This window comes from Anabrus simplex, chromosome 2 (assembly GCF_040414725.1).
Source record: "Anabrus simplex isolate iqAnaSimp1 chromosome 2, ASM4041472v1, whole genome shotgun sequence".
Classification (NCBI taxonomy): Eukaryota; Metazoa; Arthropoda; class Insecta; order Orthoptera; family Tettigoniidae; genus Anabrus; species Anabrus simplex.
The window spans coordinates 971,286,470-971,303,597 of NC_090266.1; the positions used below are offsets into that span (position 1 = coordinate 971,286,470).

The 17,128-nt window shown below is 36.7% G+C and overlaps 1 protein-coding gene across 4 annotated transcripts in view; it reads left to right on the forward strand.

The window, feature by feature from the left end:
* Window positions 1-17,128, forward strand: part of LOC136864581 (RNA pseudouridylate synthase domain-containing protein 1) — an 81,386-nt gene that overhangs the window by 38,178 nt on the left and 26,080 nt on the right. The window contains exon 3 of one of the 4 annotated variants that reach the window (XM_068226350.1): window positions 16,521-16,552. The exons of the other annotated variants lie outside the window; for them this stretch is intronic. Within the exon in view, the coding sequence (XP_068082451.1) occupies window positions 16,521-16,524 (4 nt within the window). The 3' untranslated portion in view covers window positions 16,525-16,552. Of the gene's footprint in view, window positions 1-16,520; window positions 16,553-17,128 lie in introns of those variants that run through there. 4 annotated transcript variants of the gene reach the window in all.

Genomic DNA, 17,128 nt, shown 5'->3' on the forward strand with positions numbered 1-17,128 from the left:
GGTAATAATAAACAGAGTGGGGTATGATGTAAATCTTCAGACACAAAAGGAAATCCCTCACGTTTCACGTTAACTATGAAATTGGGCAGTACAAGATCCAGCATCTTAGATTTGTAATTAAGAATATTATTGTACGACGTTAAACCTAAATATATCAATTGACCCAATCTTTTACCAGTCACAGTTCCTTCTGTAAATGAATAACCAGTACCATTAATTTCAGGGAGATTGAAATCACCCACGATAATGCAGTCCAAAATCATAAGATTGTCAGTGCTTTCTAAATAACCAAAAGTAGTCCTGATAAACTGTTAAAGATGATGCTGGAGTAATGTATACAACATTTATAAATAACTTATTATTATTTGAGATGCAAATAGTAAGTGATTCACAATGCTGTTTAGAGTACTTGGGTAATAGTTTCGCCTTGAAACTCTTTTTGACAGCAATCAAAATTCCCCCGCTCCACTCTTTACCGGTTACTAAAGGATCTCTGTCATTTCTGATCACTAAACGTCTACTGTCAAATAATTCACTATCATATATACTATTTGATAGAGAAGTCTGTCAGTACAATATCGTATGAAGAGCACAAGAGATTTTGGGTAAATATATCAACTTTAGTTCTACGTCCTCTTACATTTTTAAAATAAAAAAACTCAATGTCATGGCTCATAAAAAATGAAAGTTGAAAGAGTAACAACATTACGATGAAAAAATGACAATTTATCAAAATCTCCCTCACAATGAATAGCATGCACTTGACTTCCATCAGTCTTTCTCATAAAAATTTTGCCACTCCTGTTCACCCACAGATACTTATATTCCCTGTCACGTTGCAATTGTTTAGCTTTAGCAAATAGAATTCGCCTATTAGGAGCTAAAGACTGATTAATATATGGGACTAGGGACGGAAAGACCAAGACGAGTTCTGGACAAATTCCTTTTGATCTTACACGTTTTTCTAAGATCTGTTCCTTATAACTTCTAACTAATTTTACAATAATGCCACAAGTTGGACGATTATTAACTTTTTCCAGCCTATGACACGCATCATCATATCGTCTTTTATTTCTACATCTAGCGCCTTGGCGATACTGGTGGTGACAGTCTGACAGACATTTTCATTCGGCACTTCCGGAACACCGTATATCTCAAGCGTGTTAATTCTAGAATATTGCTCGTTGTCATCACACTTGATTTTAAGTTCACTGAATGCTTTTGCAAGCCGATTGTTTCAGATACTAAGTTATCACTAATATTTTACTGTCTATTAATTATTGCCTGTTGATTTTCTAGAAGTGGTTTGTGCTTGTCCAGCCTTTCATGACACACATCAATGGACTTACCTAACTGTTTTTCTGTATCACTAGTTGTTTTCTTCAGTGTAGCCGTATCTTCAGTTAAAATTTGCAGCAGATTATATATGTCCCCCACTGATGATGCTGACGCAAGTGACTTCGCTTCTTCTTGCATGCTCCTACGCCGCTGTGAGTTCCACTCCACCTCACACCTCCATGTCTGATCCTGGGACTTCAAATATTCCACATCTGGATCGTTAAGGTTCACACACTTACTGTGAAATCAACTGCTACAGGTGTTACACTCAATTTTAGGTGCTTTGTCCTGCCTAGGTACTGCTTTCCCACACTTCGCACAGGTACTCATGTCTATTCCTTAATATAATATTAACCGATGGGCAAGTGATGTGATGTAGGTAGTGTGTTGTGACCCCGGTACCACATGTTCAAGTTACCTTGACTCGATATATCTAATCGAAACCAAAGACAATATATAAAAGTGTTGTGGCCCTTCAAAAGCACATTAAACTACCTTGATGCCTTTGTTTACATACACTTAGCCTTAACCTTGACAATAATGATCACAAATGTAACTCCTAGAGAAGGATTAGTTCCAATATTTATAGCTCTATAGCATCCATAACACTTGCAGAATCTGTGGGTCCAGGTTCTAATCACTAAACTTACATACTTTTAATAAAATATCTCACATTTACCGGAGCACTATTCACACACCGCCTCAGCCAACCATTGCCAACATATGATATTATCTTATGATATGATATGATATTATCTTCATTGCTGTTTGTTGATTCATAAAATTCACTGCTGCTGGAGCTACAGTTAAATTTAATTTTTAGCAAAGATTTGAAACTTTCTGTGCAGCCTTTTTCTTTTCTCCAATATTTCTTCATCAGTGGGAAGACTATTTCTACTCATGCTGATGTTCCAGACAAACATGATCTTTATTCCACAATTTTTGAGGAGATTTTGATCCTAAGGAAAATGGAATTCTGACCCATTTCTGTGGTAATTCTAAGAGTCCACTTCGGGCATGATGGGGAAGGGACCCAGCATTTACGTGAGATACCATTAGAAAGCTGTGTCTAATTCAATTCATCCAGTTTGTCGGATTTTAACTTAAGAATCTTTTTACTGAAGTCACTTCTTCGAACAAGTCTAAAGTTGGTTTTCAGATTGTTTTAAATTGAATTGATGTTATTAGCTGAAGTTTCAACCACCAACCTCAGTAAACTGTTGTTTGGCAATGCTGTTCAATTAAATTAGATAGTCAGAAAAATTGTTTTCTAGCCAAACTTCCATATTTGAAATACTAGTACTACAGAACAATCAAGTATCACCTTTGAACTTGTTTACATGAAGTTGACTCATGCTGATAACCTTGTTAATTAATGAGTTAGCTTTTATATGAACATAGCACTGGAGTTTCCTTTCCTGTAAGTTTTATTTCAATTCAGTTATATGAAGAACCACTTCAGTTGCACAGTTATTATCAACACGACGTATAAAATCAGGCTACGTATATTCGAACCATAGTGTAACAGAATCATATGCTCGCATTTGGGCTTATAGCTGCGGAATTAAAAATCCAATCCAATTGGTTGAGTTATTACTTAAGAATGAAGCCATATTCTTCAGTATCGACTTAGTTAAATGTAACAAAACCGTTTCAGTCTGTCAAACACACTGCATTTACAATATAAATTATGACACTATAGGGAGCGTGCACGGCCGCTCTTAGCGCCTCTAGCGGAAGAAATCGGTAACGTTTAGGTGATCTTGTCTTGAGTGGTCAATCCAGGCTGTGTAACTGTAGGTGTGAAATTGTAATGTATCAAAATGCCCAAATTAAATAAAAACTGTTGTGCAGTGAACTGCCACAACACACAAAGAAACACACACGGGAAAGGAATTACATTTCACAAATTTCCTCGTCGTCCATGGGAATCGGACAGATGCAGGAAGTGGATTTCGGCTGTAGGAAGAATAAAGTAAGTACAGTACCTTATTTCATTTGTGACGTAAATCACACATTTCGTATCACACATTTCAAACATACCAGGTATGCCAAGTCAAGAAAACGTTCATTTACGTACACTTTGAAATAATACATTTCATTTCAAGTATGCATTGCAGCAGGTTCGTATATTTACATTTATGTCCTTCCATGTGCACGTGTCTTGACCACACCGAATATTTATAATAATAATAATAATAATAATAATAAATGTTTTCCTGGATTTCAGTGCAGGTGGAACTCCATGAGAACCCACCAAATGCTCCGTCATTTGCAGTGAACATTTTGTTGGATGAAAGCCAAGTAATATTGAAAATCATCCATCATATATACCATCTATGTTTTTATGAGAACTATAAGAAGAAACCGAAAAGAGAATGTGATGTACCCCGGTTTGAAAGAGCGAGTAAACGAATGAAATGCTCAAATATACATGTCTTCTAATCAGGAAACTCGTGCATTTATTGTGAAAAATGAGTGTGAAAACCTACATAAGTCGGTGCAAGCAGCATTTCAGATTGAAGCAACGACTTTCGAATTCACTTGTGTTTTTAGCGGGAATGATGTAGGCACACAGTGCAATTCAAGCACAGTACCTCCAAGTATTTCGGAGAAGGTGGATAAAATTTGTGGTCCCAACACAGTGCAACTCAAGCACAGTACCTCCAGTATTTTGGAGAAGGTGGATAAAATTTGTGGTCCCAACACCCCCCCTGAACATATTCAGAGGATTTCATGGATATCAGAGCATAAAAAGTTAGGCATAGTTGAAGGATTTAACAAGTTTTTCATTTAAAACATTCATTTTTTCTTTCTTTGTTTCTAAAGTGTTGTTTACTCTTTTTATGAAAATGAAATTGGGTATAACCTTTGCTGCCTCGGCAGTCATATTTGGTGTACATCGGACTACTGCTGCGCGAATATCTGTTACTGCTCTCGGAGTAGTCAAGAAATGCACTTCTAATTTTATTTTCTGGCCTAGCAAACTATCCATGCAAAATCCTTTGCTTCGGTTTTTAAAACATTTTATCCTGATGCACGAGTTATAACAGATTGCACAGAAATTAAATCAGAAACGCCAGCAAGAATAGACGAGAGATGTTACATGTATTCATTGTACAAGTTATGTTATACATTTAAATTATACTTTCAACCATTCATCACCTTCACTTGGAAACTGAGTTTTAAATGCTATATCAAGTATTTTTTCTGTTGTTAGCGTAATATGATAAGTATAAAAATCGTCACTTAAAGCAAACTCTCCTGAAGTGAACACTGTGGAATCTTCTTGAAGTTGAAGCAACTCGTTCATGACTTTATTAAAATTTGTTCTTATACCAATACTGACTCTATTGTTCCACAACTCTTCACACAAACTTTTAGCTACCGATTGAGGCTCTGTTTTGAGCTCCGCTCTAATTATTTCAGTCCAAGGCGAATTATCTATATCTGTTTTTCCTAGTTCATCGATGGTAATAACAGCACCCTTGTCAGTTCTCACCCTCTTCTTGGGAAATAGATCTTCAGCCTTCTTCCCTTTCGCATATTTTACGGACCCTAGAAGATATAAAATCTACACTGTATTCATCATATTGTGAGCACTTAAATTTATTACATAATTAACAGCGATAATATTACATACCAGCTGTTTTTAAATTTGGTTTCCCCCATTCTTGCGGCAAATTTGTCTTACTAAAGCCTGAATCAGAATTGCAGTATTGTATAATGGCACATATGTGTTTACAATGCCCTCCGGCACGAGCCACACAGTTACAGTTTGATGCAACACAGTTTCGTTGATTGTCAAGCTGTAATAGAAATTCGAAGTATTACAGACTTCACTGAATCACATAAAATATAATACTGTATGTTTAACAATAATGAGCTAACGTAATTGCCTCAATTGTAACCTTGTACGGGCTTTTGCTAACACTCCTGTCTTAGGACGAAGCCGGTAAATGTACAACTGGAAACAGTTCGTCTTTCTTCAACTTGTAACACATGGTCACTGTCAACTAGTTTCTGCGCTTTATTCACTGTTGACTTGCAACTATTTTGGAAGTGTATGTACTCAAACACATATTGTATTACAACTTCCATAGCACTACTTCATATCTTGACGACAAGATGCAACGATATTTTTGCTGTAACTATGACGCAAGTCTTCACTTCAGCGGAACGCACTCTCACCTTATTCATTCTCGGAACTCCGCCGGAGCGCTCTGTTACTAGTACCGTGCACGCTCCCTATAAACATACTTGTAAAAATACACAGACTGCCGATGCTAAGTCCGTTGTCACCAAACACTATTTCAGGACTGTGCTCATGGAAAGTTTTGGGTAAAGCACACTGCTCGCGGAGAGGGGTGGGGAAGCATGGGAGGAGCATTGTGGAGCGTTGTGGATCTCTCCTATTGGATGATAAAATTGAGTATACTGTACTGTGGAGTGGGGAGGGGGGGGGGGTAGGGCGGAGCGCTGTGGAACCTTCTATCAACACTGGAGAGGGGAGAGAAGGTTATTGATCTACTTCATGTTAAAATGTACTTTTATGTAATATGGATGAATGCAAATTAATGATTTTAGGTGAATAAAGTAAGGAATTGAAATAGACTAACTATTAAATGTTATTATTAAATAAAAGCTAATTTAATGAATAAGTGTTATCCAGAAGTTACATGTGTAGAGCGAAGAGAGAGGGGGGGGGGTATTTTTTAAGTGTGTATGGTCATTTAGGTTGGTCACATTAGCATTTTTTGCGATGTAAATTTCTATTGCTTTTATTTTCGATGTGTAAAACTTTTAGTTCTGTGATGATGTCTGTGAAATGGTGTGAACAGTCGTATATGTGTTCCCCGAAGGCTGAATGCTGATTATATCTGATCGTGTTTTTGTGTTCTTTGTATCTTGTGTGGAAATTGTGTTTCGTTTGATCTATATATGTGGCATTGCATTTAGGTTCTTGGCACTTGAGTTCATATACTCCTGACTTTGAGAAAGGGTCTTTTTTTGTTTAGGTTACACTTGCTGATGTGTCTCTGTAGTGTGTTCTTTGTTCTAAAGGCTACTTTTAAACCTTGTTTCTTGAAAATATTAGGTACTTTGTATGTGTTCTTGTTAACGTAGTTGAGAACCATGTATTTTTCTTTGTCATGTTTGGTGGTTTCCCAGCGATTTTTCTTATGTTTATTTACTAGTTCATCTACTGTGCCTGGAGGATGGTTGTTTTCTTTCACAATTTGTTTAATGATTTGTATCTCTTCATTGAAATCTGTTGTGCTCATTGGTAGGGAAATAGCTCTGTGTATCATTATATTTAATCATGTTATTTTGTGTGTGAATGGGTGGTTTGATTCGTTGTCAGTAGTGTGCGACATCTGAGTGGGCTTTCTTTATACTTTGTAAATAGGTTGTCATTATTCCTGTTGATTGTGATGTCTAAATAGTTTATTTTCTTGTTAGTTTTTGGCTCCTTTGTGAAACTGATGGACTTGGGTAAAGAATTTAGTGTGTTTAATAACTGGTGTGCATTAGTGATGTCATTATCATATATGCATATGACGTCATCCACGTACCTACTCCAGTGTAGGATTCCTTTTGAATGCTGGCCCATTAAGATGTTTTCGAAGTTATTAAGAAAAATGTTTGCTATTATACCTGATAATGGTGAGCCCATGGCTAACCCTTCTTTTTGGCAATAGATTTTGTCGTTGAATGCAAAGCAGTTTTGGTGTAGTGTTGTTCTGAGAAGGTTTCTTGTACAGAAGTGTTTTCTTTAAGAAAATTTTTGATAATTTTAATGGACTCATCTATTGGTATGTTGGTGTACATGTTAGTGATGTCGAAGGATATCATACATGTACTCTCTGTTATTTGAAGTTTATTTAGTTCTTTAATTAGTTCTAGGTTGTTTTTAATTGATCTGTCTTCTTTAAGTGAAATTTTCTCTTTTAGAATTAGGTTGAGTTGTTTGCTTAAATTGTAACTTGGCCATCTTTAAAATTTACCAGTGGTCTAATGGGACACGACTGTTTGTGTTTTTTGGGGAGGACTCTTAGTGTGTGGAGTTGGGATTTTTGATGGTGAGGCTTTCTTCTTCTTGTTTTGTGAAAATAAAGTCTGTTTCCTTGATAGCTTGTTTTATTTTGTTTTGAAACTTATTTGTAGGGTCGCATTGTAATTCTTGAATACCGTTGTTGTTGATGAATTCTATTGTTTTTCTATGTACTCATCTTTCTTCATTATGACTGTTGTGTTGCCTTTATCCGCTTTCATGACGATAAGGTTGTTGTTTTTAATTTTGTTCTTAACTGTTTTTATTGCTGAGTATTGAGTGGCACTAATCGGTTGTTTGGTGGAATTTTGTTGTGAGATTATTTTTAGGGCTTCGTTGGTGGCTATGTTTTTTATTATTTCTCTTTGTAGAGAGGGTAATTTGTCGCAAGCAATTTCTGCGTCAGTGATGAGCTGTTTTATGTTGTTTTCGTTATGACGCTCCTGGCAAGTTAATTTGAGACCCTTCTCTAGCAGATTTATTTCATTCTTTGAAAAGGAAGTGTCTGATCTGTTAACCCTTTACTGCATTAATTATTTTTCGTTTTCGTTTCATTTTGTGAAGAAAATTTCAAGCTTCAGTGTTCAACTTACGTTCAGTGTTTTAGATTTACCAGCAATTCTTAACTGGGGCTAATAGCTTAACACTCGTATGTGATGTGGATTGCCATAACGGGGTATATATGCGATTTTTCACGATTTCACTCTAAGCATTTAACATTCAAAGACCGAACATTACTGCCTACTGACCATGGGTACATATTGCAGGGCGCAAGTACAACTTGGAGGACCGTAGGTCGGTAATGTCTTTGAAGTTGAGCCAGAGGTACTCCTGAAGCCTGTAGTAATGTAATGGGGAGGGCCCACATAAAATAAATGGTGGTTGGTACGCGTAGATGTTGACGGGGTGGAAGGAGTACCTTTGGTTGTAGGGCTGTTTTGTCTTGTGTTATGTATTTTAAAAAAATTAAAAAAAAAGGGTGTGACTGGTATATGTCTTTAATTGGCTGTACGGTTGAAGGTGTGCTGTAAAACTACCTCTGTCCACAATCTGTATCTGTATCCATTTATACAGGTGAAAAGTTATATGTTGCCTGAGGGCAACAGTATGCAATTGAATTTGAGACCTTTCTCTAGCAGATTTATTTCATTCTTTGAAAAGGAAGTGTCTGATCTGTTAATTAATCTAGGGTGAAAATTAGCAAGAGTATTGTGGTTATTGTTTTCTGGATTTTTCTGTTTAATCATTAGGTTACGTATTTTATTGCAAATGACTTTGTTTCCAGATTCCTTCTTTTTTAATGTAATCGTGTAGAAAGTTGGAGTAGGACGTCCATTGTGTGTGGTGCTAGAAGTTAATTAGGATTAAATTGATGCGTAGAATTTGTTTGTTGATTTCCTGTTTCTTTATGTACGTGGTTTTAATTTCGTTTCTGATCCATAATAATTGTGATTGAGATGTTGATATTTTAGCCAAAGTTGATGTGGGTTTCACTTTTATGGGTATGTACTCAGGTTACCAATATAAATGGTCCATTATTGGACATTATAAATTTTCCAGCTAACTCATTCCTGGTTGCCAGCGTTTTGCCCCCATGTGCTAATTTGGGCTCATCACTTGGTACATAGCACACCCACCAAGATGCATGGTAGTGCATACCATGGGGGCCACTGCATAGGCTACTTGGAGCCACCGGCAGTGCCAATGCACTGTGAGAAACTTTGTTTCATTACCAAAAATTGATGCCTGCTTGGCCATCAGATGATATAGATGTTGATTCCCATAGGGAACCTGAAATATTTGTCCCGAATGAGTAAATTTATAATACCAATATAAAAGGTCCATTATTTGACATAATAAATTTTCCAGCTTTAATTCTAGACATTTCTTATTAAATGTATTTGGTTTGTCATTGTTCATCATTTGGATTTTAAGTGATTTGAGTTTTAGGCTTCGTAATTTGCCTGACTGGCCGAATAATTAGTTAAGATTGAAACCATATTTTTCAGTGTCAACCTAGTTAAATGTAACAAAAACTTTTCAATCTGTCAAACACACACAATTACAATATAAATTATAACACTATAAACATACCTGTAAAAATTCACACTATTATATAAAGAATGACATATTTCGTTCTACAAGAACATCCTCAGATTCTATCAAATCACTTAAAACATGCTTATATCTGTACAGCAACGTAAACAACGGACATAGCATCGGCAGTCTAGATAAGTACGTACGTTTTTCATTATACTTGTACTTTATTTTTTTGTCTGTACCGGTTCATTATACCACTGAACTCTCCATCATTGACAAGTTTATGCAACGTAAACAATACTGTACATATATAAGCGTGTTTTAAGTGATTTGATAGAATCTGAGGATGTTCTTGTAGAACGAAACATGTCATTCTTTGTATAATAGTGTGTATTTTCACAGGTATGTTTATAGTGTTATAATTTATATTGTAATTGTTGTGTGACAGACTAAAAAGTTTTCGTTACATCCAAATGGTTGATGTGCTGTTTGTTTTAGGTGTGGGATATGAGACAAAAATGTAAGCTTCTGTAGGCCTCAGGGATTACAAAAGAGGTTGGAGGGGGAGGGTTGGCTTTTAATATAGTGGCAAATTTGAGATATATGGTTTGTGATTAATACAAAACCAAAACACACATGAAGATGCTTGAGGTACAGAAAGAAAGATCATTTGGCACCTTGCATTTGCGTTACAAAATGGTCTGGATCCCGAAAGAATAACACATCTAGAAAATGGGCCCAGATTTTGAAGTTGGAAAATTTTTTGATAAATGGGATCTCAACTTCTCATGTGGGATACAGTTAGAAAGCTCTGTATGAATCTAAGGTGATGGTACCACAGCTGTTCTGCTTGGATCCGTAGTGACAAAGTTATGTGGGATTTTCTTCATGTGCTTCCTGTCGACTTCTGAATTTAAATTCTGACCCATGATCTCTGTATCATTGAATAGATAATCTTACACATGATGTAACAGTATCATTGCAGTAGACTTAGAACAATTAGGGCAGAAGTTACGTAGTTTACAAGATTTTGAAAATTACTAAGTGTTTTGAAACATTGCCCTGATTGGTATCATTGTAAAGATGAATTCGAATATGATTGAACTGAACTGTGCCATCATAACTTTTCTCAGACTTCAACTTCACAAATTGAAACCACACAGAATTACACGACTTAGATAAGCACACACGCCAACTTGTATGGAATGAATCAGTCGACACCAGATTGCATTTGCAAGTGCTGCAGTTAGATTTGCTGGCAGAGGCATGAATCCTGCATGAAAGTTTGCAATGTGGAGTGAAGAGTGTGCTACAAATTTCGTATTTATGTTTAATGTTTTATTAAATATTATATTTATAAAGTCATTGACAAGAATAAATATTTCATTTTGTGATATTGAGTAGTACGATTCTTGCGTGCTTGGGCTATATAATTAACCATCATTTTTGCTAGGCACCGACGACCCTTCACAATACTACCATCGACTTTACATTTGTAAATAACTTCCTGCCCACTATGATGCCATTTATCTCTTGTAGTTATTATTGATCACTTGTAAATAAAATTGTATTGAATTGACCTATCTAACATGTCTTTAATTTCACCCAAATTGAGACTTGCGATGCATGACGTTCTGTTGTCGCTAGGCAACCAACAACCCTTGGTAATACTATCATCGACTTTACAATTGCAAGGAATATCTTTCCCACTATGATGCATTTTGTCTCTAATTGTGTAGTTATCATCAGCCACTTGTAAATAAAATTATATTGAATTGACTATCTAATGTCTTTCATTCTACCCAGTCAGACTTGTGTTGTCAAAAAAACCCTCACCTGGCCCCCACCTTTATTTTTGTCCTTCAATTTTTAACAACGTCTGGTGAAAGAACTAAGCTGTTACATAGAGAAACTGCATTTATACAGGTGATGCAGCATTTTCAAGGAAGTTTTTCAGGCTTGTTCTTCGGACAAGGAGTAAGATTATAGCTGCTTATGAAAAATATACAGAACTCTTTCCAATATTGGTTGTATACTTGGGAATCTTGTTTTAATGTGGGAAAGCACTTTCTTATACAGTACAACAGTGAATTTTCAAAATTCTTTCAATTCTGTAACTGTTTTGGTGTACTGTATTTGTAGAAGTAATTAAATAACTTTACTAAAATTAACTCTAAATCTCCCGCTTTACCAGCCCTGAAGGTTGTTTTATATGGTTTCCTACAATGTCAGCTCTGTAACCTACTCCAGCAAGTTTGCTATTTAATTCTGATTTCAGCTTTGTATTATATAATTATTTCCTCTTCTAAGAACAATGCCAAAGTTGACCATTTTCATTGTGTGCATAGTAACACAATCTTGCCGGGCTGAGTAGATCAGACTGTTGAGCACACCTTATGAGCCCAACTTGGCAGGTTCGATCCTGGCTCAGTCCTGTGGTATTTGAAGGTGCTCAAATACGTCAGCCTTGTGTGAGTAGATTTACTGGTACATAAAAGAATCCTACAGAACAACATTCTGGCACCTTGGTATTTTCCATAAACCATAAAAAGTAGTTAGTGGGACACAGAAACCAATTACATAACACACAATATTCTTTGATACGTTATATTTTTAAATTACATCTACAAGGGATTACTAAGGGGGTGTAATGTTTCACCAGTAGAGACAAAAAACCATTGGTCTAACACATCAGAGGTGTTTAGCAGAAAGCTTTTCGAAGTTAGTTAGCCCTCACATAGTGGGAGCTCTGTTTTTTGTCAGCCATTGGCCCCACATTGGACATTTTGGAAATATATTTTGCATTTTTTGTTGGTTTGCACACTTCGTCACTAGTTTAAAAAAGCAGTGATCTGGCACGTCTAATGTGTTCTGCAGAAAGCTTTACGAAGGAAGTTGAGCACTGGCTCTGTTTCATGACAGCCATTGGCCTGTGATGCATTTGTAGTTAGAACTGATTTTTTACAATTGATTAAAGAGGAGAAGTTTGCTGTTTTGTCTGACTGCATTGAATTCTGGGAGTGGTTCAATGCTTCACAAAATGCATTCGATGGTAGTGAGTGTTCGATGGAAGGTTGGGGGTATTGGCGGAAAAGTTATCTGTGTTTGGTTGTAAATTTAATGTTCTTCTGGAGGTGGAATGGTGGTATTTCATCATTGGCAATGAACATACCTCTCCTCAACAAAGCATTTTTATGTAACATTAATATATCTTATCTTGCTAAGTAATGTTTTACACGCAAGTCCCTGTCCTCTTAGGAATATGGCCTTCTAGTTTTGTTTTAGCTGACACAAATTTGGGATCATAATTTTTAAAAATTAATTTTGGAGTACAGTCAGAAAACTTAGTTCATGTATAGCATTGTGATATGTGAAGGTTAATTCCTTAACAACCCATAATTTACCATCACTTTTCAGTTCTGTGTTAGAAAAATACATCTAATGCTTTAGATTCACTAATTTTTTCCTCTGCTGTCTTATGTTTTGTTATTTTAAATTCAGATAGGCCAACTCTTTAATATTTCCACATCCTTTGTAACGCTGAAAATTCTCCTCAGCATTTTAGAAACCTCACTGCATCTGTTCCACAACAACTACAGAAACTGTTCCTTCGGGTCTTTTATTTATTCTCCAAGAAAGATATCAGCTTACAAATAGTGACCACATGGGTCCTGAAACAGGAACACAGTTACTTACATTGTTGAGTATCAGTATGTATAGTTTCATAATAGTATTGACTCTCTATCACGCGAAGTACAAATGATGATGGAGAATCTTATGCGAGTCCTTAATAATGTATAAGGTGATGTAATTTAGAATGTTTCCAGATCAGCAGTGGCACATCACCTCTACTGCAAAACAGTACTACTATAACACACCAGTTTTTCGATGGAACATGATTGCTGTCAGACAGGTATGGTAGACAGGCTTTGTAGATGGACCTCTTCTGGTCGTCTGCAGATGCCTGATGTTAAGCCCTTTCAATGTGAATTGTTGGATCTAATACAACAGCTTTTCCACTGTGCCAGTATATTGCTACAATATCAGCTCGTCCAAAAGATCCATTACAGGAGAGGTGCTAACGTTGGACATTTCGTCCCGCAGGTGCCCAGCACTGTAAGCGGGTGAGCAGGCAGGCGATGAGCATAGTGACTATGTCACAGGCCATGAAGTTTGGGCAAAGTTCTCCCAGTCACTCTTGATCTCTGTGGCGATACACAAGTTTGAAATGGCGGCAGAAAACTGAAAGAAAGAGAGCAGAAATCCACATCATTTTCAATTTACGTTGTAAGAAATTAGTTATTTATATTCATTTGCAGTTTATGTTCTTTGAACATGAACCTACTATGCTGGCGTAGCAGGGGGAGATGTGATACTCCCATTTGATACGTCCCAGATGGCAGATGGGGGTCCTAACTGGCTTGCCGGCGGACTTGAGCTAAATAAAATAGCTCTCATGGATCCTTTGGGTGGGGGACGCAGGCAAATAATACACACACTGTATCCCTGCCTCTCGTAAGAGGCGACTAAAAGGGACGACCAAGGGATGATAGAATTAGAACCATTAGACTACTTGTAATTAGTACCACCACGCGGGGTACACCATGGGTCACCTTTACTTGTGCGTAGTACCACTATGTTAGGTACACAATAGGTTTGTGATTAGTAGCGACAGTGTGTGATTTAGGGTGGGTTTTACTGTACCTGTGATTAGTACCACTATATGAGCGACACCATGGGTCTGCCTTGCCTTTGATTAGTACCCACTATGTGAGGAACACCATGGAATAGTAAAAGTCCCTGTGATTAGTATACCTATGTGAGGAACATCATAGGTTTGCATTGCCTGTAAATGGCGCCACAATGTGCGAAACACCATAGGTATTGTGTTACATGTGTGCATTACATTACCTGTGAGTAGTACCATAACGTGTGGAATACCGCGAGTCTGCGCTACTTTTTATTAGTACTGCAACATGACAAATACCATGGTTCTACTTTCCTAATGATAAGTACCATTATGAGGGGCTGCTGACCTGGATTTTGGACCCCTTTAGACTACAAGCATCATAGATTTAGGATTGTGCTTTAGAAGCAGTCCCTTGGTCAGTAATACAATTGTTTAACGCTAGTTTCTGGGAATGTGGGGCATTGCGGGGAAGATCCACTGATTGTTTTAAATTCATATCCATCCATTCATTCTTCGTCATCACGTTTTGAATTCTGGTCAGTGGATGATTTGGACTTTTAAATTGTAATAACATTTTGTCTCATTTTGTACCATTAGGGGCCGATGACCTAGATGTTAGCCTCTTTAAACAACAAGCATAATCATCATATACTTTGACCGCGTAGAATGAAGTGTTAAGTCTACAACCTCAAATATTTTTGTAATGTATGTAATGGATTACAATTTTCGCTATCAATCAATCGCTACTGATCTGAATTAGGGCAGTTGCTTAGGTGGCAGATTCCCTATCTGTTGTTTTCCCAGCATTTTCTTAAATGATTGCAAAGAAATTGGAAATTTTATATTAAATTTAAAGAGATGCTTTAGGAGCATTTCTAATATAGTATAGAGTTAAGGTGGATAAACTGTGGCATGTGGTTGCTTGGGTTTAAGTTATCTGATAAACTGACCAGTCCAATCATGCTTACCGGGAATAACATCAGTTAGATTATTTATTTCAAGGCATACCATACATCTGTACGGTAGATACATTTATATTGTTGTATCCTGGATAGTAAATATCAATGTCCCCACTCGTGATGACACTCCCCCGCCATTTACCTATTATCATCAGACGTGTGAAAAGTTTTAAATACTATTTTCAAATTCAGTGAACAGGGGAATTCTAACAACACAACAACACTGTGCAAATTCAAGCAGTACACTTATTGAATTATGTAAATGTATTACTCTTTGCTGAATGAATAACAGGAATTTTACTCTTTAAGAAATGGAAATACTATCATTCCCATCCAAGGAATTGTAAATCGTAGCTTGTACGCTTAAACCCAGTAACCTTGTAAACTGTAACACAAAAATTACAATGTGTTAGTTTCCTTTGAATGCATAAATATAAGAAAATAAAACTGACTGTCTATATTGAGCATGGTAGGCTATAAATCAAACCGGAATAACTTGGAATGGTCGGTTTTCTTGCCATTATAGAGTTCATTTCACTGAGTAGTGGAAGAGAGCTTCATAATGACAATCGAACATCACTGTTCCTTTCCTGCAAAGTGCATTTGTTCTCTCACTGCACTGTGACATGTGGCTACGTAAGCTGCCTGCATCTACGTCACGTCTGCCCGGCCGCACTAGGCTAGTCTCAACGGGCATCCTGCTGAGCAACTCTGCTTTACAGAATACACAGTGTTCATGGGTTTCCCATCTAATGATCTCAAGGATGAGGCTAAAGCACTTCTCACTTGACGTCTTGAGTTCACCAGCAGTTCACCTTTGGGGCACGAGCCCAGCACATGTCCAAGAGTTTAAATCTCACTGCAGTCTGGAAAACGGCAGTGGGTTGTGCGGGAACATCGACCTGGTATTGCGCAAACCACTGTAATGTTGCATGTCATCTTCAGAGCATTTGTCCATTCCAGAGCATGAAATCCCCTTTCTATTGCTCACCCATGAATTAGTTCGAGGGACATTGAGTACAAAATGACTCTCTTGCCTCTCAAGGTATGCCTTGTCCAGGTCTTAAAGGCATCATTTCAGAGTTCCTTCTGTATGGGTCTATCAGTCCAATCAATGACTTTGGTTGGCAAGTTTTTCCATCTGGTGAAACTGAAGCAGGATAAATTAAATTAGAAAATATCTGAAAAAATAAAACATTTAATAACAGATTATACCTGAAAAAGATATAATCTATTCAAATTAAGAATGGAATGACATGTTTCATCCTTGAAAGAACATCATGTTCTAACAGATCACGCTTTAAATTTTTCTTTAAGTATTGATGAATATTATGAACAATCTTTTGTTAAAATTGTGTGTACACCTTCCTAATAAAATTGTTGAAATGTTTAAACTTATCTTAATGATGTACCCCTATTGTTCTACCTCTCTGTCCAGGTAGGTCTGCAATGCATCGTCCCTGGCAACTCTCCAGCTGCTTGTTTACTGGGACCTTTCCATTACATTATGCTCCGATGACGTCATCGGCTTTTGCGGAACTGTACTTGTAGTCTATTGTAGTTATTTTAAATTCTTTAGATGTTCAATGAGCATTAGTGAATTAATAAATGACATAAGTTACTGGAGTTTGAAGCGTTGTGTCTTACTGATATGTTGGGCTCGGTTTTTTATGATTTCATATTTTTATCCTGGCTTGTTTTCCCATGCCTAAGTTAATTTTGGTTCTAACATTTGTGAACATGATGAAGCAGTTTTTATTGATCTTATATATGTACTAGTAATTACCCCTGGCTTCGCTCGCGTGCATTTCGTAATTTGATTAGAGTAATCGTTCCTCAGCATGGTACTAAGAGACTATCTGAAAATTCCTAAAGTATAAAAACTCACCCAAAAATTGAATTTCATTTACCCCAGAAATTCTTTGTAAAACATGTGTGTGGTATTACCTTTTGGGGCTAAGACGATCATGCGACATAGAACTGTACATGTGAGAAACAGTCTTTTCACAGGTCAAAAAATAAATACATGTTTCTATATTTTTAAAA